This window comes from Plectropomus leopardus, chromosome 5 (assembly GCF_026936395.1).
Source record: "Plectropomus leopardus strain MGB_pleo_1.0 chromosome 5, ASM2693639v1, whole genome shotgun sequence".
NCBI lineage: Eukaryota > Metazoa > Chordata > Actinopteri > Perciformes > Serranidae > Plectropomus > Plectropomus leopardus.
This window is the reverse complement of record NC_142180.1, coordinates 10054398-10081578: the sequence shown is the minus strand read 5'-3', so window position 1 is coordinate 10081578 and position 27181 is coordinate 10054398. Positions and strand designations below refer to the sequence as shown.

General features: G+C 39.9%; 2 protein-coding genes across 3 annotated transcripts in view; one reads left to right on the top strand and one right to left on the bottom strand.

Annotated features, from left to right (window-relative positions):
• Positions 1-4669: 4669 nt before the first annotated feature.
• On the bottom strand, positions 4670-19665 carry zmat3 (zinc finger, matrin-type 3). Its single transcript, XM_042482666.2, is given in 7 exon segments — positions 4670-8502; positions 12117-12220; positions 12479-12645; positions 14161-14301; positions 14384-14874; positions 14877-15125; positions 19224-19665. Coding segments are annotated over 7 exon segments (1485 nt in total). The 5' UTR covers positions 19348-19665; the 3' UTR covers positions 4670-8293.
• Positions 19666-20899: 1234 nt separating this feature from the next.
• LOC121963985 (phosphatidylinositol 4,5-bisphosphate 3-kinase catalytic subunit alpha isoform-like) overlaps positions 20900-27181 on the top strand; it is a 32838-nt gene continuing 26556 nt past the window's right edge. For both annotated transcript variants that reach the window (XM_042514230.2, XM_042514223.2), the window contains exons 1-2: positions 20900-21278; positions 21699-21767. The gene's annotated coding sequence lies outside the window, so the exon portion shown is untranslated. The remainder of the gene's footprint in view (positions 21279-21698; positions 21768-27181) is intronic.

Genomic DNA, 27181 nt, shown 5'->3' with positions numbered 1-27181 from the left:
GACCGACACAGTCTGTAGACCAGGAGACATGGGCTTTCATGTGAGGCAAGCATAACCTGTTCTATATGTTGTTACTGAGTAATATTAGATGTAAGTAAAGCTGAAGTCGACAGGAACAATTGGTACATGCAGGAAAAACACAGATTTAAAGAAACATTGTGACATTTTGGGAAATGCGCCTGTTCTCTTTGTTGGTGAGAGTTAGATGAGGAGACTGATACCATTCTCATGTCTGTGTGCTCAGTGTGGAGCTGGCGCCAGGAGGTTATTAGCATAGCTTGGCAAAAAGACTGGAAGCAGAGGGAAACAGCTAGCTTGGCTCTCTCCAAGGTTAAAAAAGTCTAACCACTGGCATCTTTAAGTCTTAATAATTAACTAATTCCCGGCATGGTGGTTTAATCTAAACAGAAATGTAAAAAAAATAACAATTTGTAGTCCGTGATAGAAATTCTCAAATCCAGGTTCACTTTATTAGCTATTCCGACAGCTTTAAGGCTCAGACATACCTCAGATGCACACATGGTTCTATTCATTTGAGGGTCTGCGTCCGCCCCTAGCAGTAAATGGAAGGGCTGAGCGGTGAGCTTACTGTCTTCCTACCGCCATCATCAGGTGAAAGTGAAACTAAGAAGACGCTTCTGAGTCTGCAGTGAATGCCCAACTTATAACAAACTTGACTTGGCCTGACTGCAGTGTTTTGGACTGAATTTTTGGAAAAAGAGGTTGTAGCATCCAGTTGTGTCTAATAAGTAATTGGATAAACATCTTTTGAGGGTTTTTTGTTTGTTTTTTTTACTTAACCTCACAGTGAAGCCCATCTGCCCTGCTCTGTTCAGTCCAACAGTGCAACACATGGATAAACACACAGAATTACAGATATGGTACACATCCATAACAGCTTCAGCGTCTCACCTTGTAAACATTGGGATACAAATAATCGAGAAGCAAATAATGACAATGGTAGCAAAGTCTCCACTTGAACTAAACAACATGTGGTAGCATACTTCTCTTTACAAGTGTCTCTTTATATTCAGTGCAAAATCATGATTCTTTCCAATGCCCTTTTGTAGATTCAGCACAGCATACAGACATTTCCAACCAGCCAAACCTCAGAAATAAAACATTCTTGAACAGCATCCTCACTATCATATATTCTCTCAGTAGTAGAAACATCTCAACACTTATTAAGTCTTAACTCATGCACAAAGTAACCCAAATACAGTTTATATGGTGCAATATGTAACACTTCTCTGTCATTTACAATGAAGCACTGACGTTTGACGTTAGTTAGTTATGGTGCTGAAACACATCAGTATTCAGGTTGGTTAGAAACAGTGAAACCAATAATTCTCAGTATATTATAGTTACCAGCTGTTACAGTCACAGTTAGAACAAAACAAACAAAATCAGCACCCCGGGTATTTGAACTATTTCAGCATATTACAAAAAAAACAACTAAACAGTCTTCCTAGAAGTACAAATGCAATGTAATCAATTTCAGTGAACAGAGAGCAAATAAAATGCCTATTGCCAAAATAATGAACCTGTTAACAGTTAATGTTAACAGTTATATGTCTTTATTTACCACAGTGTTTTTTTGATTGGGTTTTTAGGTTGTTGGCTTAAACATTTGTGCAACAATATCCATCCAAAAATAGTTCCATTTAGAAAGAGTGGTTTACCAATGGTTTGGCATGTTTTAGTCCATTAACTACAAATAGTGTTTACTATGTTATTTCAGCTTATTTCATTTCTTTTCAATTAGAGCCTCCTGGTTTCAACATGTTCTTGAATCAAGACAAAATGCCAAAAGATTGACGTCTTTTCCTTTTAAAACTCTCAAATGAACAAAAAGAATTTGGATGAAATGTTAATCATTATTCATACTTATGTTGCGGCCTCCTTTGGTTTTCCAGCAAAGGGTCAGTGATCTTTTATATGTTTTCAAAAATGAAACCAATCTAAAACCTTTGCTGTGAGATCTGTAATATTGTCACAAATAAGTAGAAGAAAATGTCTTTATGATATAAAGCAGGGGTTCCCAACTTGGGCTCATAAATAGATTAAGGCAGAGTGTAGTCTCTGCCACAAAATAATGTTGTTTTTTTTGTTTTGTTTTTTTAAATAGTGTTTTATTCTGAAATACCAAACGCCTTACCTCAGGCTTCAGACACATGGCTAAACTTATTTGTTAAGGGGCCCCAAATTGTATATATATACCCAGTCTCCTCAAAGTTCAATCAAGCACAATGCAATCAGCAGACTATATGAAGTAGTTTCAATGTTTGCCCAGACACTCAGAAACCACCCACTGATGTGCTGGATTAATATCACTTGGCGAATGCCCTGGTTTCCAAATGGTTATAGCTAAATGCTACACAATCACAACATAGTTAGATGTGCCAAACCTGTCACCCTTCCCTTGTTCTCTGTCTGCTTTTACAATACTGTCTTTCCATTAAAGCCAAAAAATGCCTAAGGAAAGAAAAGTTAGGCAATCTGATTAACAAAAAAATATGCAACATGTGAGCACAATAGAGAGTAAAAAAGGGGGTCTTAATAGGTCTTAAAACTAGGTTTTGAAACAGTTCCTCTACAACACAGGACAGCAAAAGATCAGCTGATAATGTAATCTCTAGTTTAGTTGATGTACTTTAGCTGTGCAAACTCCCTGACAACTTTTCAATTTAAAAAAGTAGAAAATCCTATTTGAAAGGAGTAAACCTGTGATTTTTGGGGCCTCTGGGGGTTTGGGTTCCCGTTTTGTTCAAAGATAAAATCGGACAAAAAAAAATTAATCTTTGGTTGTCCTCACTGACGCCCTAACTTGTGACAGGGGGGTCTCAGCTAGATACTTTAAAGGAACACTTCACCAACAAAGTGATAATATTTATATTAATTACTCATCCCATGTTATGTTGAATTCATGGAAGAAAATGTTTTGGGGGTTTTTCACATGCCTCCACAGTGAACAAGTAATCAAAAAATGGTGAACAACCTTGATAACTTGAGGTCACGGGGTGGTATTTACAACAGAAAAATAATGTCAAAAATAATGTCAACATCTGTTTATAAAATCTCACACACCTGGTGCAGTATAATTCAAGTTCAAAGCAGAAATCAAATGCACATGCTGGTCCAGGCATGCAGCTCATCTGTGTGCGAGACTAAATAAATGCGGAAGTATTTGAAATTGAACCATTTTGGCAAAAATGCATGTGTTTGGGAAGTGCTAAGCATATGAATGGATAGTTATTTGATTTCTGTTGTTAAACGTGGCCCCCTTTGACTTCAATTCATCAAGGATGTTTTTGGATTCTTCATTCCCTGTTGAAGCATGTGAGAAAAACAATGTTTAAACAATTGATGGTAACACAGGGTGAGTCATTGATATGCAAATAGACATTTTGAGGGCTAATACACCTTTAAAAGGTCTCAAGCCAAAATGTTTAGGAAACACTGGTTTACTGAGTCCAGATACAGGACTTAACATAAGCAAAAATGGTTTCCAGGCAACTGTCTGATCTTAAAGGCTGTTTAGGTGATGCCTGTTAGCAGCCTGATCTACAATCTCCTTGTTCCCTCCATTCCTTTGCAGTTCATTATTTCATAATTTGCGCGAGGTGTTCAGTAGCTGCTTTGGAGTGTGAGCCTGTCAACATAATAAAAGGTTATGGAACCCATTCTTTCTTGTCAGACAAAGCGTGTTATTTCTAGGAGGAGGAGGAGGAGGAGTGCTATTAACAGACTGCAGTTCAGCCTAATGTGAAGAAGAACTCCTCGACTAGCTGTGTCTCACCCACAGCTTTGGTTACAGCTCTGCTTTCATCAGTGCATCTTTGTTCCTTTTTTTTATTACACCATACAGCACAGTGGGATAATAAAACAGCCGGGCATTTTGTTTATCTCTCTCTTTCCCTCTGGCTGTGCCTCTCTTGCATGTTTAAATCCCTTAACACCACAGCACTTTGTCCTCACAGTGCTTTTCTCCTGAGTGTCCTCATGTGTGATCAGGTGTGTGTTTGTGCTCTGTGGAAGATGTGAGCAGCTGCCTTTCCGCACAGCTAACCAAACCAGGATGCTGCGTTCAATTCACTTTATAACACTTCTGATGACCTGATCAGACCTTTGACTGACTGAATTATGTAGGAGTGTGTGTGCGCGCGCATGCGCATGCATGCGTGCGTGTGTGTACACGGCTGTTGTGCAGGAGCAAATTTAAACTGAAACTGCTGTGGTGAAAGATGCTGAGATCTCAAAATCAAGACGTAAAATCTCTTTAACACTTTAAAATTCCTTTTAAATAATGTGAAAGAAAATGTTTGTTTGCTTATTTTTGTGAGTAATTACTTTAAAATGTGTGTTCATAAATGTGGTATTTAAATACATAATAGAATTTCTTTTAGATAATGTTGAAAACGTAGATGGAACAAATTAACTTGTATGGGTTATCAATTTAAAAACTTTTGTTCATAATTAGGGTAATTAACTATTTAATTACCATACTTATTAACACACATTTTTAAGCTGAATACTTTAAAAAATTAATTGGTCCAACAGATTTTTCTGCATTATTTAAAAGGAATTTTAAAGTGTTAACTGCTACATTAAAAAAAAAAAATCTGAGGAATAAATACATTTTTCCTATTTATAGGATCAAAGAATCATCAGTCATTTCATATGATCAAAATGCTAAATTTTTGGCCCTGTCATTGTCTTCTCTGAATTCAGTGGCGATCACAGCCAATCTTAAAGGCACAGTTCACATTTTTAGTTGTTTAAAGTATGACTGTCTCACTCGAAAAAGGCCTTTGTGACTGCGCTGCATTCAGCTCGGCACAACTGAACTGGAACAGATAATCAAATAAACAGAAACAGAAAATCTAATTTGATTCCGATTACATAAGTGATCTTTTTGGGAGGGGCTTAACACTTAAAAAACAGCTGGACCCGGGTCATAAGGGATAAACAAAAAAACCAAGACAACATTAAAAAAAAATCTGTGCACAAATCCATGTGACTCCTCTGCAGCTGCTTCACACTGCAGTAAAACCTGGTTATGTCCCCTCTGGGAATCACAATTGATTGGGGAGAATTAAATGATATGTCTTACAACCAGTAACATCCATGAGCTCTACACTCGTTCATTTGCAATTTGCAAACTAATTAGAAGTTTGGAGTTAAATGCTTTTGGCTACACGCATTCAGTTTCCAACATTTTCCTCCTGTTACAGTGCCAGTTTGGCTGTTGTCAAGACAAAGACTGAGCTTCACAAACAGGCCTCTCCTGGCATGTATGTGCTCCTCCAGCACTGTCACAGTAATGAGACTAGCAGCTTTTAACTAGACGGATGGAACCAGAGTTACTTCACCAATGAACAAGGGCATCACCTCAAGTGGTACAGAGGGCCTATGGTAAAATCCACCCAAAAACATACAGAGCTGATGGACAGACATTCAGTCAGTGCACACTTTGTACAAGATTCCTGATAATTATTTAATAGAGTACGAGTATTTACAAGATATGCTAGGCTAACATTAACCAAAGATTTAGTAGTATTCATGTATATTGAACAAAAATTTAAACCCAACACTTTTGTTTTGGCTCCCATTTTTTAGAGGTTTCATGTAAAGATGTCAGACTTTTTTAAAAGTACTCAGCAGATGTGATCATAATAAAAGCCCACTCTTAAATGGGCGGTTTTATCAAACAACACATTCACCAATAATTTTGGGGGAGCGTGTTATGGGAAGGCTAACTGTACTAGTGTCCGCCAGAACTGTTATCCATGAACTGATTGTTTATTTTACCACCATAAGCTACATGCAATGTCTTTTCTTGGCAGTACATCCAACCACCTTCACAACTGTAGACAATGTGTAACTACACCAGCTCAGGACCTTCACAAAGTATCTTTACAAATGAACACAGCTTTCAGGATTTTTTAAGGCGAAATTCCCAGAAGTAAAAAGCTAAATGTTTGGCTATAAACAAATTACACCTGTGTTGCCACTACTACGAGGCTGTAAAGCCATGTTCAGTGCTGCTCAGGTTGATGTTGTTCTGTAGTCTCATTTAGCCACTTGTCTGCAACCGCCTTTTTTAAGACACATAAAAGCTTAAAAGTTTGCGAGTGGGGTATTTACTGACTTATTTTATCAGGTGGATGGATTATCTTGGAAAAGGAGAAGAGCTCACTCCTAAAATTTGACAGAAATATATCTTTTAAGTTAATAAAATAGTCTTGGATCTTTAACTTAGACCTCTGAAAAATAGGATCAAGAAACAAGAGTTGCGTTTAAATTTTTGTTCAGTGTATATTATCCTCTATTTACATCTATAACATAATTTGAGAATATTTACATAAAATTTAGGTGGATTTATCACAAGAGGAGAGGTGACACAGTATATAGAAAAACCCAATCAATACTGTAGATTGGTTTCCGCTATATGTCAAAATGGCTAGCCAAAGTTTACTCTTTAGCCTAATTCTCACTAAAGGCACAAACAAGGCTAGCCGGTGTGTAGCCTTCAGCCTGATATACACCAAAGGACCACTACGCTAAGAGGTCGGCTAAGGCTAACTGTTTCATCTAACACTGTTTCTACCACATGATGTTGTTTGTTGTGCTTTGTTGTTTTAAATTAGCTAATAGTGCTTTGGATGTTACTACCTGTGTTAGGCAGGTTATAAACATGTTGGATTTGTGGCGCAGTGGTCACTACAGTATAAGTGGCCCTGAAGTCCCTGCTGTAGGGTCTGTACAAAAATACCTGCAGGGCTGATTGACACAGGAATTGAAACAAGTCCCAAACTTTGTCCTCAGTAATGATTGTGTTCCCAAGGACGAGACTTGTACTGACCTCAAGTGTTTGCCTCAATGCTTCCTTTTGCTTCTACCAACACTTTCTCTCCATTTTCTATATTTTGGGTTCTCTCTTAGGGATACTTCAGATTTTTGAATTGGGGTTGTAAGAAGTACTTCTCCTTAGACTGTATGTTACAAACAGTAGATGTCAGTCAACAGGCCCCCACTTTGGAGAAGCAGGCCGGAGTCGGACACGGAAAATAAGCAATGTACTGCTGTTGATAGGGGGTCCGCAACAAAATGTACTATGTACTGTATGAGCGTAAGCTTTATTGAGAGTATTTTTTATCACTTTATCTTTCTGTCAGATGGTCATGTCCAATGGGAAAATTAAGCTGTTATATTGCTCTTTTTGAAGCCAGACTCCTTTGAGAAAAAAGTGATTTAACATCGCTGAATAAAGGAGTTGCTGGTCAACCACTGCCTCAGGCAGCTATTTTATTTGTGTTATTGTGAGACTTTGGCATTTAAAAAGGTTTGTTCATATTCAACAGTTGAACTGCTTGAAGCAGTTGTAGACCAGATCAGCGAGCTGGATGTTTTTTTCAAAGGAGTCTGGTGGCTTTGTCGAGAGTATAGATAGGGAAATGAAGCCATAAATGGCTTCCCCATAGAAACAGGCTGACTGACGGAAATGTAAAGGGGTAAGAATAGTCTCAATATAGACTTAATATTTTTAGGTGGGACTTTTTTTTTTAGGTGGTTAAAATAAGTCTTATTGCTAACCCCAATCCACAGCGGTACATAATTGGGCTTCTGTGTCGGACTTAAGTCTGCATCTCTAAACTAGGGGTATGCTGACTGCCTTCTATTACATGTAATATTCTGACTACGCATAAGAACCCAATACAGCCCTACTTCAAACAATCCAAACAATCCCTTCAATGCTTGACCCCTCTGCATGTCCCACTCTCTTCCTGTAGCTTGTACAAGCTCAATACTTCTTGCAATTCATTTGCATTCACCTGTGTCCTGAGTCTGTGAATGCAACCCACCTAAAAAGTTGACCAGAGACGATATAACAACAGATGGAGGGTAAAAAATTGGATTCAGTACCTTTAAAAAAGAGACTTTTTGATTGATTCTTCAAAATCCATCCTTTTCTCAATACATGTTGCAGCCTGATTCAATACAGACTGAATTTCAAGAGTAATACCCAGATCAAATAAATCCATCAAATCCAATTATGGCATCATATGCCAGAGCATTATGTCAAATATGAGGATTTAAGTGTTTAAGCGTATATCAAATGAATTGCAACAAGATCTTGAGGCCATTTCGGCTAATCCCTTCACTAAATATGCCCTTCAAACACGGGCTAGAATTTGCTTCACTGCACTTTGGATTTGGACTGTCTCTCCACCTATTCTGTCCCACTCTAATCTCGGTCTTATCTCTCCCACCCCCTCCCCTCTAATGTCTCTTAGCTGTAGCCGAGGTTCTCCATCTCGTGGCGGTATCTTAACTCTGACACTTTCGCTTTGTGCTGCTTGCTCTCCAGATGCTGCCTGAAGTCCGTCTCCTGCTCAGCTCCGCAGTTGCACATGGAACAGTAGAACTGTCCACTGGGAGTCACACACATGGCCAAGTCCCTGGGGATGCGCTGCCTCGGTCTGGGGTTGTAGTACGGTCCTGGAGGGAGCAAAAGGGGAGAGACGACAGACAGGAGAGACGTAAGTTGTAGCTACACATAAAGAGGCTGATTCTTATTAGATTTATCTATCATGACAGCTAGAAGGTCACTCTAATTAAAGACTAACAGTACTATTATACCATAAGTTATCAGTTATTGTAATGGTACACAAGTTGTTAGTTGACAAGATGTCAGACAATTGTGAAAAACACACAACTCTTCAGCAGCCCAAGGTCTTAAATTTTCTCATTTTAAACAAGAAAAGTCCCAAACCCAAAGACATTCAACTGTTGGTCCAGACTGAAATATCTCCGTTGGATGAATCGCCATGAAATTTGGAGCAGGTAACCATGGTACCTAGAGGATGAATTCAAATGTCTTTGGTGATTGCCTGACTTTTCCTCCAGCGCTGCCGTAAGGTTCACATTTGTGGTTTTGAATGGAATGTCTCAAAAGTTATTGAATTAATTAACATAAAAATTCTGTACGGACATTTATGTCCTCGTTAGGATAATTGTAGTAACTCTGGTGTTCCTTTAAAATTTCCTATGGTACCACTGTCAGGTCAAAATTTTGATATTTAGTGGTAATATTTAGTCATTTATGATCAAAAAATGATCAAAACTAATGATATTCCCATCAGCTTTAGCTGTTCTTTGTGTTAAGTGCTGAATAGGAAATGTAACCATGCTAAACTCAGATGGCAAACATGAACACATAGACTGTAAAGATGGATGATGTGTCTCCACTTCCACCGCTCCTGGGCTCTTTGAACCCATGGGAGCTATGGTGTATTTCACGCATGCAGTGTAACTAGAGCTGCCATGTTGGAGAGTTACAGCAGATGATGCTAGAAATAAAGGGACGGTGTCCGCTGAGGTGCTCTTTGGGTGCCCTTGGGCTGTCAGAATTTTTTGGATATGGTGAAATAGATGGTGACTGAAAGACAATAGAGTTTTCATGTATAAATCATTCGTTTATTGTCCTTTATTAAGGACATTTTAATAATTGTGGAATTGTAATTCTCACCCATATATTTATTTCATCTAAAATATATTCAGAACCAAGGCTGACTGTTGAGTGGACGTCTCCGTGAAACAAATAGATCATCCCAGTGTTCCATGATAGTTCGACAGCTATTGAGCCTTTCGGCAAGTGCAGAACAGAATTTATTGTGTATGTATTGTACCCCGATGATAAACAATATGACGCTGTCACTTATCTTTTTCAGCTTCTTGATAATATCCTTGATATGGGAGTCATATAGAGCTACAGCCTGCACAATGGTCATCTCCTCTGTATTAAGTTCCCGCCCATTCACCTGCCCAACCAATTGTGAGCAGTACCCTCGATTGTAAGCACAGAGCTGTCAATCATGATGTCATACCCCCTTATAATGGTATCAAATAACAAACACTTGAACAAACATTAGGGTGATAAAAACATCCTTAAATGACAGAAACCATCTTTGGGAAAAATGTATGTGATGATGCGTACTTTTTAGTGTGGCCCATGTTCCATTCGCCATACCGTCCAGATGTTTTGGCTTAACTTTTGGGGAGCAGTCATGTCATCCATCTTTATTATACAGTCTGAGGTTCAGAATTACACCTGCTTCACATCAGCATGACTGTCATTGTCACTGTCATTGTGAGCGTTCTGATGTTGGCATTTAGCTCAAAACACCACTGTGCCGAAGTGCAGCCTCACAGAGCAGTTAGTATGGCTCCTAACAAGTGCTGTTGCTTGATAAATGACTGACACAATTGATTATTAAAATGGATTAATCCACTAATTGTTTTAGTGCAAATGAGATGAGATCATAGCCACATGATTTTGAATATAGACTATCAACACACACTTAAAATGATGTGTGATAAAGATTAACCAGGATTACGACTAGGTGAATCACTGGAAAAGGAGTATTGCTTGTTTTTGTATGTTTGTATTTGTGTGTGTGTGTCTGTGTGTGTGTGTGCGTGTGTGTGTGTGTGTGCATGTGTGTGTGTGTGTGTTACGGATACGAAAAATGAGAGAAGATACAAGAGAGAGATACGAAGACAGTGAGAAGGCAACCGCAGGAGAGAGTCAGGCTATTTTGGGATTTGTCCATCAAGAAAACTGATTAAATCAGCAGAACGTTGTAGTGCGTGTGTGTGTGTGTGTGTGTGTGTGTGTGTGTGTGTTTGAAAAAAAAGAGTGGATGGGGGACAGAGAGAGAGTGGTAGAGGGAAGGAATTGGCTTGACTTTATGATTTATCCTGCTTTATCTCCAGCTGAGGTGCTACTGTTTTTGTCTGTGGAAAGAGACAGAGTGGCGAGAAAGAAATGGTTGTTTGACGTCAGCACAAAGTCTGACGTTATCTGCTCTGTATCTGTTTTCACACGCCTGCACACACACACACACACACACACACACACACACACACACACACACACACACACACAAGGGTCAAAAGAAGACACCCACATAAACACACAGAAAACACGGTAAAGTTAAAATAAAGTTTCAGCCAAAAACGTTGTCTGCCAACCCTTAAGTTAAATGGCACACTGGTAAAATGTTTACAACCACGTTACCCTCAGGAGAGCCACTGCGTTTCAGCTTTTCCAAAACATCTCAGAATGTCAATAAGTGGCTGCTCCTATAATTGTGTAAAATGCATCAAATAACAGTCACAACGCTTTGGGTGAAAAGGTCCAATATTACAACATTATTACTTGGATTTTCTGCACAGTGTCAACCACTGTTTTAGCACAGAAATGCTACCTTCAGAGGCTGTTTGTTACTAAAAAAAAAAAAAAATCTAACTTGTGGTTAGATGTTTAAAGAGGACAAAAAGGTCAAATACAAAGCTTGTTTTAATTTAAAATTTCCATGTGTGACAGTCTAATCTTAGGAACAGATTATTAAGTGTTTTCTTGTGTTCACCATATCTTTCTAACCAGCTGCAGCAGTTTACTTCATTGATGTATTCTGACATCAGTAAATGTGAAATTCTTCTCTCCCTCAGGGACTCCACTACAGCTCAGTGAGCTATTGGAGCTCATGGCGGCATTCTGGGAAGCTAAATTGGCTTTCCAGTATACAGTGCTGTATACAGTATATACAGTATGTGTGCAGAGGTCATTATGGATTATATCACATTTGAGATCAATTCTGAGCAGCCAAAGGCCAAATAGTTGTGCAGATTCTCACTAGGCTGCACAGTTTTAGCATGGACTCTTGGATCCTGTAGATGCCAGTGCAAAAGAGTGGAGTGGAGTGCGTTAAATGGAGCTAAATTCTCTTCTCTCTCTAAAGTAATCCAAAAGAAATAACCAGGGCAAGGGAATATTTGACCGCCGATTGCTTCTTTAACATAACTCTTTGTATGTGTTCAAATGTAATACTTTCTTGAGTTATGATCGTCAAAAGGGGCAAGTTTAGCAAACAGTAGCTTTTTCGTATAGGATTGTTAATTTTTTCACCAATAAACCACAAATGCTACTGTTGGGTTGATGTGTTGCACAAACACATACAAACCACATTGTAAACACATGTATCTGTTGACAGTTTAACATTAACAGCTCAAAAATAAGTCATTAATCTATTTATTTCTTAATATTTTACCTGGCATGGATGCAGGAAGCTGTGGGCTGCGTCGGTTTTTCACCAGTCTGTACTCACTGCCATCCTTTCTGTTTCTTCTCGGGGTTGTCTCACTGCTGCCTTCCCTGAAACAGGCCGAGCCACAGACAAATTACTTTAGTTTGATCCAAAGATGACAGTAACTGCCCATCTGTTTCTACACCTTTAGCTTGGCTCATCCCATTCACACCTATTTTTTTATCACAACTTTAGACTTGAGAGAAGTCAAACCAGGTAGTTGTAGTGGCTTTCAGGAGATCTGCAAGACAAATGCTGAGCCAATAGAAAGCTAAACAAGGACGAGACCTCTGTGTCCTGCAAAGCATTTCTATAATTAAACCTACATGTTATTGGAGTTCTGTTGGGCCTCAGCGAGTCGTAGTTTCTTGGCGTGGTTCTTGCCCTGATAGTGAGCCTGTGCCACTGCCAGTGAACTGAAGGAGGCGTCACACAGCTTACAATAGTCATTCTCTGTGGCCAAGATGACCCGGGTCGCCCCCTTATACTGCGCCTGCAAACACAGGACAAAGCAGCGCAGTGTATGTGGTGAGAGGAGTTAGAAAGTGACCAGTGAGAAAGAAAAGAAATACATGCTGGGAGGAAGAAAAGAATTTTCAACTAAAAAAATGCACATTGAAGAAAGTTATTAAATCGAAAGAAATCACATCCATGTGCTGAAGTCCAAAATAGTCTGACATATTTAAAGGATTATGAAGACAAGGGAAATGTTTAGGTTATATTGTTGCTTTTTTTTGACAGTGTTAAAGTAGCTGTATGCAACATTCAGATTATAATCTATGATTCAGAGTGTGGGGTGAGATTGTCTGCACATGGCTCTCAATGTGGTTCTCAACAGTGCTAACTGTGTAAACGGCAACTGTGCTGACAGAGCTAACATTGCTAGAATGAGGGAAACCCAAGAGTGGATATTGTGCCTTTGTAACAGCGCCAACCTGATATCAGTGATAACCGCTTTATCAGCAAGTGCAGAGTGGTGCCAATTAGCTAGCCAGTGGTATACACTCACAGGGACTCACATCCACTAACATACATGACTGATACTAAGGACCAGACTATCTACCATAACAAAGATCAGAGATGCTCAGATTTCAACACACAAAGAGGCAGCGTTAATGAAGTTTCTTCTTCTTTGCCATTATAGCCCATCCTTACATTTGCTGCTATATTAATGTTCTGACTGTTGAATATAGCTCCTTTAAGACTATTTAGGTAATTTCAGTCGCACAAAAAAAGACAGTTGCATGTATACAACATTTCCTGCTGTCTACATTGTAGATAATTTTGGCCATTTGACCTCACATGAACACAAGCATAGACATGGTGAATCCTTAAACCTTCAGTTACTGATTTTTTGGGCACTTTGAGGCAGGAGAAACAAGTTGTGAACACAACAATGACATTTCATCACCCTTTAAGTTGATTCTGCAAACTTGTTAGCAAAAACTTTTTTCCCATATACAGCAGTTACAGAAATTTTTGGTTATTTTCTGGCTGTCTGGTGAATATAAGGCTGCTAAATGTTCCATAATGATCACCAGCTAGTCTCAGACTTTGTCTACTTGCCTTGTTTTGCTGAAAACTATAGTATGTGAGCAGTAAGTGTTAACCAAAATAGTAAAGTGGTGGGTTTGCCAAGTAAATGATGAGTTAAAACACACTTTAAGTCCTATACTATAAAATATCAAAGTCACTTGATAGCCTACACTAAAAAAAACTTATACCACATTTAAGTCTGAGAAAAGATATCATTACAATAAATGTATTATGTATAACAATTGAATTGCAGCTAGAATGTGTAAAGACAGTAAATTGTTCGGTGGTGAGCGGATGATGATTTTCCGCTGTTTAAATAAAACAGAATGACTGTGCAGTTCCTTGCCGCCTCCACACAGGGAAACTACCTCTATCAGCAGACTGTCCACTTGAGCAGAAGTACACCCACATCCTTGACTAAAACTGTAACATTTAGGTAGGCTGGTGCTGAGTTGCTGAGTTTGGATCTGACCTGCCTGCCTGCGTCACTGTCGTTTGATCCTGAGCTGAGGGATGTCTGGCCAGCCGCCTCAAGGACTTCTGGGATCCTGATGGCTGGAGGCTGTTGACTGCCAGCGTAGAAATTTCTTAACTTTTTACTGTGGTTCTTCCCCTAGACAGAAAAATAAGAAGATATGTGTTTGTGCATACTTCTTGATAGTTTACTTGTTTTGTCCATGTGTATTTCAGCTGACCTGGTAGTGAGCTTGTGCCTGCTGAGCAGAGTTGAGGGTAACGTTGCAGAGTTTACAGTACAGTGGTTTACACAGTTCCCCCAACCCCAGGGAGTCCTCCTGCTCCTCCATCCCCAGCAGAGAGCCCTCATCCTGGGGCTGCTCGCTGGCTGGAGCTGCTTGACCCGGAAGAGGACCGGGGATGAGGCAGGACATCGGGGCGGGGATGAGAGCCGGTCCTGGGGGTCTTGGGGGCAGGTGTGAAGGGTCTGGGCCCGGAGCAGGAGGGGAGGACATGGGGCTGGGAGGGAGGGGGAATCGGCCGGCTCCGGGTGCCACTACGGGTGGGGGTACCAGTGCTTGTGCAGGGTTCAGAGGTGGAGGCCCCAATGGTTGAATGAGGTCCATGGTTGGAGGCACAATTGCTTGTGTGTGATCTACAGGTGGGGGCCCCAAGGTGTGTGCCATTGGTGGGGGCCCCAGTTGCTGAGCTGGGGCCATTGGAGGGGGCCTAGGCTATGTGGTGGGGTAATTGGGGGGTGTCTTAACGTGTGAGTAGCAGTCATGGGAGGGGGCCCTAGAGTCTGGGTAGGAGCCATGTTTGGGGGTCCAATGGCCTGTGCGGGGGCAAGGGGTGGTGGGCCGAGAGGCTGCGTAGGCGCCATTGGCGGAGGTCCCAGCTGGTGCAGAGAGTCCATGTGGTGGAAAGGCTGTTGGGGATGGCTGAAGAGACTCAGGGGAGGTTTCAACATGGTCTCTGGGCCTGTGGACATTAGAGGCACATACACATTACTTCAAGACAGGGGCAGATATTACAAATCAAAGAAATGTGTTTACGAGGAAGTTCAGCAGCCGTGATGTGGAAAGCAGTGTTGTACAGACAATAGTACTTTTTATTCAAGGAAACTAGACAGCATTCAGAAAGTTGATGCAATCAAAGAACACATTTAGCCATTTTTAGTAATGCGGGTTGGTTGGTCCACCGCACTTGTCCAGATTGAAATATCTCAACTACCGTTGGATGAATTGTCATGAGATTTTGTATTCATAGTTCACAGAGGATGAATCCTACTGGCTAATTTATTGCCACCAGTGATATTATTAGCTAAGAGACTAAAACAAACACATCAGGCAAAAAAAAAAAAAAACAACTTTCTTAAAAAAATTTTTAAAAAAGTGTTTTTGCATTGGATTGGACTGTTGATGCTTCAGATGCTGCAGACTTAAATGGATTTTGTCTATTTACAGATCATCAGACACACATCGAGAAAGATCTAGGTGAAAATCCAATGACCAATGTACAGTGGCACTAAGAAAGGAAGCATTTTTTCCCCCTGGATGCCTGAGGCAGTAGAGATGTAAAGAGATGGGCAAATGGAAACACATTCTCGGACAGAGGAGCTTCACACTCCAGTGGGCATGAGAAAGATTAGGCTTAGCCTGCAGCGCCTGCAGTCATGCATACGACGTTACATGCACATGCATGTGCACACACACAAACGGAGACGGTGACAATAAAAATCGCCAAGCATCTTTGATCGGTAGAGATCACAGCCTGAAGCACGACTGCTCGAATGGATAATGTAGTCTGTATGTGTGTGTGTGTACATGAATAGGAGATATGGGTGTGTGTATGTTAAAGAAAAAAGAAAAGAAAGAGCATTATATTAGGCAAGGCAATATGCTGATTTCATTCGTTTGTGCCACTCTAATGCTCCATTGTGTGTGTGTGTGTGTGTGTGTGTGTGTGTGTGTGTGTGTGTGTGTGTGAGGTGTGTGTGTGTGTGTGTGTGTGTGCTTAACCGCATTCTATATTGTCAGGTCAGTAATAGGCCAACAGCTGTGTCAAAACTCCCTGTGCTGGAAGCTTTTATCTGGAATCCAATTGGACGCCCAATGGTGGTGATTCATGGACCCAAAATAACATCCCGAGGTGTTTGTGTTTCCGACTGCTGCTCGCTGTCAGTCTGTCTGTCCAGTCTAAGAGGCTGCCTGTCTGTCACCTGGCCTGGCTGACCTCAGGAGAAAGGTATGCTGGACAGGGCGCTGACCTTATAGTCCTGTCAACTGCAAAATGAGAGTGTTGGGGAGTCGACAGGGCTGGGTGGGTTGCCCATACATTAATAAAGTAACATTATGCAGCAATTATATATTTATAAATAAGTTGTACTACTTATTGGCATTGTAAGTGTTGTTTAAACATATCCTGCGTATGAGAGCTTGTATATTTGCTGTTTATGGGAGCTCCTTCTCAGATATTCTCTGGCATCCGTAGGGAGCACCAACAGTGATTTATTGGCAATAAGCATCAGAGGGAGCGGGTGAAAATTGGCCATTGTGAGTGGACAGTTATAGGAAAGAAGCTCTAACAGAACCACAGCTTCATTAACAGAAAAATCCCAAGAAAAAGACACAATTCAGGTTCACTGCAGAAATATTCCAGCAATTAAAGCTTTGGTGCAGAAGACGGAGACAAAACAGGATGAACGTTGTTTTAATGAATGGATATAGCCATTAAAAGCTTAAAATAGTAAAATACAGCAAGTTTTGAGACTGAGCTTCAAACATTCAAATTATGAATTTTTAAATCAGGCAACTCTTCAATGCAAAGAGATCACTATCAACCCTTCTTGTGCTGCTTTCAGATGCCTTTAAAAAGTATTTTATTTTTTTGCTAATGTTTGGGTCATTTCTTCTTTTGTTGTTTCATTGCCTTATTCCCATTTCTTTGAAAGAAAAGCCTTTTGCTAAGGTTTCAAAGGGTTAACACCATCCCGAACCAGATCCACAAATCAAGTTCCACATGCATCATCAATCCAATCAGGAATAGCCTCATGAGAACCCCTCAACTCCGATTGAGACAGCCTGCACAGCAGTCTGAAAATCTCACCACAGCAGCAATTTTAAGCACAAAGGGCAGCTGTGCATTGCTTTATATCATTCATTAAGTAGTTCAGAGTTCACATTGCAGCACTACAAAATAGGCGACTAACTCCATATGCATTTATTGGATATCTGTTACCATGTAGTAAGCTTGAAGACGTTGCTTTCAACTGTTTTTCAAACACTGCCGCTCCGCAAAGTGTTTTCTCCTTCCTGACCTCTTCTTCAACTCCTGGGGATGCTACTTCTTATAAAATTACTTGGGATTAAGATTTCCTGTAGTGGCTTTACTGTGGCTGAAAGAAGAACAGGGCTTATACGTTTCCATAGCTTTAGTGTGAGCTAGATAGGCCAAGGTCAGTTTTTACCAACTCGTCAGAGACCCAGATCCAGGTCCACAAAGTGCAGTCGACAGAGCTGCAGAACATACACTATGCATGTTCACAGCAGTGGACCTTGCTGCAAAGTCAAAAACACCTTTGTATTTTGCATTTGAGTTTTTGGGAAGGAATCAACGTTGCAAGCCAAAGCATGTAATGTTGCTCTGAAGCAGAAGGCAGCTGATCAAGAGGTTGACATATGTTCATCATATATTCGTGAAGAGATATTGTTCTCAAAGTCTCACAAGAATCGGCCAGATTTGGGGGAGGAAAAATCTCAAACTACCTCAGAAGTTATTCATTAGTTCTTCGCACTATCTGATAATATCATGGCCTCCACTGAGAATCTCTAAATAGGCCAAGTCTTCATTTTCTCTAGAGTTTCTCTTGCTGTTCTGTCTTGTGTCACATCAATTATGGAGCGATGAGAAGCACATGCCTCTTGCGCTTATTCCATCTGCTTCAATGAGCACAGGAAGACCGCAGAGAACAGCAAAGACCATGTATGTCTTATTGTACTTTGATATACTGTCACGTAACAGTAAGGCCTGGCTTTCACTCTTATATCTCAGCAGCACCAAAGATTTGACTGTCTTATATAATAATGATCACAAAGTGAGCGGTATACCCATTTAGAGACCCTGAGCACCAGTCAACTGGCCTGTGCATTAGGCTGCTATTGATTAGCAATTATCCATTCCCTCTTTTAGAAAACAACTAGCACTAGACCTCAGGCTTCATTTGAAAAAATGATAAAAAGCCAACCACACACTCCCAGAGTCTAATATTGTTTACTTGGCCGGCAAAAAAAGTTGTACAATGAGAAAGACCAGTTTTGGTTATTTAATCCAGCAAATCTTTGGAATCTTTAGTCTTATAATAAATGATTGAGGGTTTACCAAAATTGTCATAAAATGACCTCCTATTTTGGCACTGTGTACATTTGACTTCCAATCAATTACAATAACTTCTACTAACTTAAATGTGATATTTCACGCAGTCAGTGCAATGAAGATGTCAGTTCAATTGCAGGAATAGTCACATCCTGTAAATGTGGATCATCTATAGCTACATGATGATGACACAAGTCCCTAAAAACCAAGAGTAACACCTTCCTGTATTGGCAGCAACTGTGCAAGTGCAATAGAGAAATACTAAACTGTGTAATTGCCACATGTCACCATCATCTGTGCAGATCAAGCAATGCATGAAAACTGAGCAGCGACGATTTTGTTTTTTCACCTGCTCTGACAACCACTGGATTGACTGCCATGCACGAGAGATGAAAGTGAGCATTGCACTGAGGCTATGCACTGTTTCAAATTACATCAGCTCAACTCTCCAAGAGACCTTTAGAGTATCTCGACAACCTCAGATTTTGCATCGCAGCATCCATGCTCTATAAATTGAGTAGAATGATGTCTAGTGCACCCCTCTACATGACATTATGATGATGACAGCAGCACCAGGGCAACCGGTTTCAGCATCCACCTTCCTCCTCTGCGAACGTCTCTGGTTAGATTTTTCTCCATCCCTGCACATTAGCGCATACGCCTGCTGACAGAGGGGAAGATCCTGTATGGCAAGCCTCTCCTTACCTGGCAATCGGGCAAGATAATGGTTGCTGTCACCGTAGTTGACAGGCGGCGAAGTGTAATTTCTGCAGTAATCCGCACTCTGGTAGTACGCTGCATCCCCGTTCTTCAGCTGCAGCGCCATCATCGCAGTCACATCCCCTTGCCAACTTATTCTCTCCAAAAAAAAAACCGGGCGGCCAGGCAGGCTGACAGTCGCTACCACACGCTCAGACACTGTGGCTTTCACCGAAGGGGTGTTTCAGAGAAGAGAGCGAAACAGCGGAAGAGGCAGTCAGCAACAATACACCTTAATCCATAACATGTAAACACATTACGTTTGCGTTGTAACATTAATGCAAATAAATAGCTCATCATCGCAGCATTAGTTTTTTTTTCAAAGACGTAAACCTTGCCGAGGCTCCTCCAGCGTCCTTCTCCTCCTTGGTACAGTCCATTTCCGATGCCACCGCTGCTGATTTGCATGGGTGGCAATCATGACACATTGTATAAATATGTTACACCTCTGTGGTACACTCTAATCACCAGTGGTTAGCTATTAATGAGTCTCAAATCTGCAGGAAAAAAAAGACAGGATGATGTTGTGATTGAAATTATGTTAATTTCTGGGCAAATCAAACAAAATGCTACAATTGCCAAAAGAAATGTAAAAGTGAAAATATCATAAAGTATTAAATAAATTACATGTATTTTACTGTTTTTTTCTTCTTATTATTATTGTTGTTAGTGGTTCTAAATTGGATTCCCAATTATTTGGACAGTAAGGTGAAATATATATATATTACTTGTTAATGTATTATTATTATTACTGCTACTAGTAGTAGTAGTCGTACTTTAGTAGTAGTACATACATATTTTATAATATTATTGCCTACTAGGTTCACACTACACAATACTATTTATATTATGCTACTTACATTGTAATATTGACATTTTGAGGTTACTCCATGTAACAAGCTAGTAAGTAGAAGTTTAATTTTTTTGTCCTCAAATATATGTATGTATTATATATCAATGTTTTACGAATGAAGATGATGATGATGATGGTGATTAAATAATAATAATAATAATAATAATAATAATAATAATAATAATAATGATAATACTTATAACTAGGCTACTACTAGACTACTAGTAATAATAGTCATTATTATGTGTGGGCATTTCATATTTTATTGATATATATCACTGCTATATATTTTCATATTTGATGCTCATTGTAGCCCTATTTGTCATATCTCAAAGTGACTACTCCACCTCAATTAAGACTGCGTGGTTTAAATGGAATTTCTTGTTAAATTGTATTAGTTTAATTGAAAGTGTCATGTTGCTATTCTTTTATCACTTTGGCCTGTTTTTGTGCTCCTGTGAAGTGTGAATTTTCCTCTCAGGGGATCAATAATGTCTTATCTTATCTCCTCATCTCAACAAATTGTGGTCTGCTTGACAAAAACAAGTGGGTGTCACGCCCACAAACAATGAGACGTGGTGTTGTATCCTATTATCTGTGTGCTATGATGATATTGTGTGGTCCTGTGATAACATTTGAATTAAAAAAATGTTTTTTGTGGTTTGGGGCATTATTGAGGCGACTTGTTTTACACATCACACTGATGAATCACACCCAGTTTCACTCTGTGTCTGTGCGTGTTTGTGTGTTGGAGGAAGGGAGGAGGGCCCCGGACAGACAGCGTGGCTGCAGTGCCGCAGCAAGACAGCCCGTCCAGTCTACCAGCAGTTCAGCAGCTGCTCATAACATCCCCAAGCTGAGCCCCTCTGACGGGACATTTTGGACTTATTTTCTGTAACTGTACGCCTTACAACCCGCAACCCGAGAGGATTTCTTGTCGGTTCTGAGAAACGTTTACTGTCACATATAAGTGGCACGGAAGCTGGCAGACGGAAGATAACAGCCTGCTTCGCCCGGTGCCGGGAGCCTCTAGCCCGGGCCGTTGGGGACTGGTGGGGTTGGCTAGCTGGAAGGCTAGCACTAGCCGGGGAGAGTCTCTCAGACCAGCATCCTTTAACGCTTCGCTGCGTTGACGCCAACTCAACAGGGTGAGCAATCATGCTAAAATGGTGATAATTGAACCTTTCTAATAAAGAAATTTGGTTGGGTTTTATATAGGGAATATATTTGCCAATATGGGGATGACATGCTCAGCGTTAGCCGTTAGCTAGTGAACAAGAGAGCTAGCTAACCATTCCCAAACAGGTTAGTCGAAAGATATGTGTGTGGTTAGACAGAGCCGACTTAGTTAGAGCGGTTGTTTGTATTTTTTTTTAATTATTATATAGATACAACATTATCATTTTATCGAGAACTCACGGTGCTGTGTAGCTGTCAGCTCTTGAGCTAAACAGCCAACGCTAGCTAACCTGCTGCTAGCCCTTGTGAATCTGCTGCTAGATGCTAGATGTGTGTGATGTTGTTTGTGTTTTCATGTCCTCTCCTCCCAACACATATTTCTGTGACAGCCTGAAGATGGATTGAAACATGAAGGGTGGAACCGTCCCATCATCAAAATAGGAGGGCGTCTCTCTTAGGTAACGTTATGCTTCACAAATTCCACTCCTGTGTTGACAGTCCAGCAAAGACATTTTATGTTTAATGTTGTCTGCTTTCTTGTAACTGCCAGCCGAAATAGCAAAGCTAATTCAATAGAGAAAATTTAAATCGATCAAGGTTTCACAAGTGTTCTCTTGAAACCACATTATTGTGTAATGTGGTTCAAACCTTTTATCAGCCACAAATGTATGTGTGGTAGAGACTGAGCATATGATCTTGCCAACCTTCCGTTGCTAGCTAGTGCCACTGCAAGTAGTTGTGCAGTTGTGTTTCAGTATTCAATGCAAGCTTGTGTCTAGGCCAGTGTTTCCCCATTCCCCACATCCTGTGTTGTGAGGAAGCTTCCTCTTTTGTCCTAAAGTGCTTAGCTGCATCCTGATCAGGGTCACAGATCGCAGAACTGCTCAGTGGGTGGTTTGTTTTAACTGAGAGTTTTCCGTTTTGGCTTGTTTTTGTACATATTCAGTGCTACTGTTCTTTGAAAATAAAGTTCAGTGTTTTACTTTTTTCATTAACTGTCAATTTTTGCCTCAGCTGCATCTTTAAACTTTTTACTGGGATGACAGTTTTTTTTCATCAGTTGGAGGATCAATGTCAAAATTTCAGAGGATGTGACTCTTTTTTTCCTCTCTGTTGCCCCGTGTACATCATGTAGTCATTCATCCATGCACAGAGTTGTCATTTCTGTTTGTCAACTTTAAGACAGTTACTATAGCTGGGTCTATCTCATCTGTGCTTGTTGCTATTTTTGTTGCAATTTCTCTGGCTCTGGCACAGGAAGTCAATCTAGATCAACAAAGCTCCGATTTGCTTTGTTGCTCATTCTACCAGGGAAACAGCCGTCAGTGAGCACAACACCAGATGTGTGTGAATTACTGGAAAAATGTGAGATAGCGGGTGGTGATTCAGAGGCTAAAGTGTCATGTCATGGATATTCCCTGTGGATTCCCCCCAGTTGCAAACCCCCAAAACATTTCTAAATTCTGATGCAGGAGGGCATCTCGCCAGGTGCCTTCACCACTGCATCCGGCTCCTTGTAGATGGCACTGAGAGATCTAAAAGTAATACATGCAGTGTAAAGCGAGACAAGATGTTGTGAGGGATTTTAATTATAATATATATTGATAGATCATATAAGTGTTGTTCTTAGAAAATACAATGACCCCAGTCATGTCCAAACTGGGGCCAATTGTGTCTCTCAGATCAATTTTAAATGGCCCTCAGTTTGTCTCAAAATATATTATATGATTAACACAATATTGGTTAATTAAGCAAGATAACTTTGCATTTGTTTTCATTTATTATTAAATATTATTATATTATTATTGAGCGCTTTTCAAGAAACTCGGGCATGTCATAAAGCCCCCCCCCCCCCCAAAAGATCATTAAATACGCACAGTATTATTATTCATATTGTATTAATTAAACATAGAAAGCAGTTTTGAAAAGGTGGGTTTTGAAGTGATTTAAAGTGGGAGAGGTCGGTGCAGTCCCGGATGTGTTTGGGGAGAGAGTTCCAGAGGGAGGGTGCGGCTATGGAGAAGGCTCTGGCGCCCCAGGTTCTGTGCCAATCATATAGTTTGTACACACACACACACCAAGCAGGAACTACGTAGGCAAAACTAATGTGTTTTCATAAACAGACAGTAAATAAGCAAACTAACGTTTACCAAACACCTGTTATTTCCTGCAAGGTAGCAGATATGGCCACAGCAAAGAAGCCTTAAGAGCTTTCACAAGTGTTGGAAAGTTCTATACTTTTTCACTTAAAGATGAAACAGTTGTCTTTGTGTCATTTCTTTCTTTCTTTTTTTTTTTTTATAAGCCATATGATGCCAGAAGCAACTAGCCCTCAAGTATTGTCACATTATCTAGTCTGGCCCGCATCAAAAAACTCTGAACACCCCTGCCCTAATTTATTTGAGTAGTCTAGCTGTGTGAAACGAACAGTAAAGGCTCACCTCCTATGTCCACATTATTTTCTAATATTTTTTCCTCACAAAAAGTATCCACCACCCATTTTACATAGAGAAAATCTGAAATATTGTTACTGAACACCAGTTGTTTCTTTATCAATTCATTAAAGTGTTGCAGTAGTGTAGCTTAGTAATTGGGTAATAATGTATTTTTTAAGGACTTCATGATGTTATCTTTAGTATAGTTTGCATTTGTGCAGTCCTTTGAGTGCAGGACTCTTTGTCATAATGTTGTAATACAGACCAAGTCAATGTGAGGAAACACCCAGAACGTACATACCAATACAGTGCAGTTTTGATGCAGTATATTTGCAGTTTGATGCAGTTTTGACAGCTAATACAATCCTGAAAGAATAGCAGCCACAATTATTATTATTGTTAAGAACTATTCTAATGAAGAAGAAGAGCAATGAAACACTAATGTAATGAATAAAAGATGGGTATTGGCTCAATATATGATGATAAAAATAACTCTTGGTTTTCTTCTCATCCTGATTTATTTCTTAGAGTTGTTTATGGCCACAAGTTGGCTGAAGGTTAAAATAAGGCATGTTGTAATTTTCTAAGAGCCCACACAAACACATACTTTCCCATCACTGTGTCACAATCTGTTGCAGTTGAGTCACTGTGTTGTTTTTGTGTTTGTGAGTGTCGGACATAAGCAGTCTGTCTAAAATACTCGAGTCAGTGCAGTCCCAGAGGACCCTGCTGCTTCCCAGTACTCCAGAACAGAGAATTGAATGAGCAAATGTTGACTGGTAGAACAACAGCTATGGCTAGAAAGGCACTCTTGGCTAATTTTTTCTTTCTTTGTGAGGAATTGTGTTCACAAATTACAGTAATGTATTCATGAGGTTAATCTCTAGAGGTTTAGAAAAAAAAACTGTGATCGAGTGCAGATACAGTACTGTAATCTGTTTCTAGTGTCAGAATAAAGATAATAAATAGTGTCAGACCACCAGAGGTGATAGTTTGTTCAAAACAGTATTGGCAGCTTGTGAAGAGGTTAGTGCAGATGCTGCAAAAGTATCAGTTCTGTCAGAACTGGATAGTATTTCTTCATTGAGAGAAGAGCGAAGGACAGCACTGAAGGCTTTTCTCAATGGAAAAGATGGTTTGCTGTTTTGCAGACTTGCCACAGCAAGAGTTTGATTTACCAGCTGGCTTTGCTTGATCTGGTTGGTTGAAGTCTGCCCATGATAGATGGTGACAGACAGATGGTTTATCCAATCACCTGCAGAGTATTTTTATGAAAGTGCCTGCCCTTTTCTAAACGGTTTCTAATGACATCTTATCAGATGGTTATGTGGAAAATCTGATGCTTTGATGAAAAAAAATATTTTTTTTGATTACCTGAGATCTTTTTTTTTAGCATGATTTTTTTTTTTCCACACTGGTGCCCCCTGCTCGGTGTAAATAAGTCATTGCACTTTTTATGTCCTAAACTGCCACACTGATATGATATCCATGCTGAAAAATAACACCCAACTTGTTTGTGAGAAAAACAGGAATACATTTTGTACAGAGATGGTAAAAACATGGTTACTTTGGTTTCCATTCACTTTTGGAATGCACAGTAATTGTGCAGTAAACCTACAGTATGTTTTGGGAAGATCTGAATATGTCTGAATGGGTCAGTCTCTGATATATTTCCTTTGCTGATAAATCAGATGAAATTGTCATTTATTTCCACTCTAACTCTTTTTGGATCACTGAAATAAGCTCAGCTGTGGGCCGTGGTCCAGAATTTTGGATCCAATCTAGACCTGTCTACTTTGACCGAAAAGGGTTGAATGGAGGTCTAACTGGCTTTGGTGCGAAAAGACGCATCCCTGTGATAATAAGTGGACTTTAGACTAGAGTTTCATTTTCAATTTAAATTGATTGTTGTTGCTGAGACTCAATCATTTGTGAAAGTGGCAAAAGAGAAATATAGCATACGTAATGCTCAGATGGGAGATGATTGGACTGGAAAGGCTTGTGATGAAGGTCTCTTTGCTGGATTTGATCTCACCGTTAGAGTGTCAGTTATAACTTGACCAGGCTGAATTTCCAACATGGCAATGAGTTCTTCTGTCTTTGCATTTAGTGTCAAGTGTCGCGCCAAGTACTGTTCAGTGAAAGAGCCCATCACAGTCTGAGTGGAGAGACTTCTTCAGATTGGATTGGATCTCAACAGAAAGATGATTATGGTCTCTCTCAGGATTATGCCATGTGGTAGTGCTGAGTTATCACCAGTAAAGGATAATCCAGACTGAAGTTTGACTTGCTGATAAATGGACTAGAGATTTTATAAGATGATGCTGAAGCCAAAGCCTGAAGAATATAGGAGTAGACACTGAGGCAGTTGATCAGAACAAGCACAACAATTTGATTCCAACCTTATACTAAGTCCATCTTTATGTGTTTGATTGTTGGAAGATGATTTTCAGGAAGTTAAAATATATTTTCTTTTCAGAGACCACAGGAAAACTATTTGTGTGTCCCTACCATCAGTAAAAGGGATGTTTCACCCAATTTTCAACCAGCTTTGAATCAAAACAATGTGGGTAGTGTGTGTAGATGAAATGTGGTAAGTTGTCCTTCATATGACCAATGCCTAAAAATCCTTTCTCCCCCCTCAGCAAAACTCCTGCAAATGATGCATTTTACATAATTTTTCACTTTAAGGGCAAGTAGAAATGTCTTCCAGCTCAGTCTTTTGTTTTGCATAGATATGCATGTGTGTCTGTCTGTGCTTTTTTCAAGATATGCATTATGGGTGTCTGGGATCACCCATTTAATTCGGGTATAAGTAATCTTTTTGATGAAATATGAGTTTAAAAGGAACTGGCTGGACTATAAGTGCAGCCTGTTGTTAGGAGATATACTTGAGTGACATAAAGCAGTAAGCTGCGGCAGTTTTACACATGTCATGGATACTCTGCAGTCAGTCACTGTACTTGTTTTAGTCTTGCTGCTGTGTGGTTGACTGAACATGCTTGTTCTCTTTAACTCAGCGAGCACAGCTGAGCCTCAGCCACAGCAGGACAAGCAGGACTGCGGATTGACCGAGCAATAGTGCCTTCCTCTTCAGCTTAGAGTAGTAATGCAACTATTTTTATGTTACCAGATGTAGCAAAAAGTTGCCTAATTGCGTCACTGAATATTTTTTTTTCTTCATTTAAATAGTTTGGTGGAGTTTTTAAAGTCACAAGGCACATAAATAGCTGTTCAGTTGGCAACACTGGGTTGCTTTGTGTGTGCACTCATGGGCTCACCCTGAAAGTGAAGCACGTGGATCCATAAAAAGTCTTAAAAAGTGAATTCATTCATCTAAAAATAAGGTCTTAATTGATATTAAATTGACTTAATTCATCTTTCAAAAGTTTTAAAAATGCTCAGGCATGGGGAATAGCATTGTATGAATCTTTTTT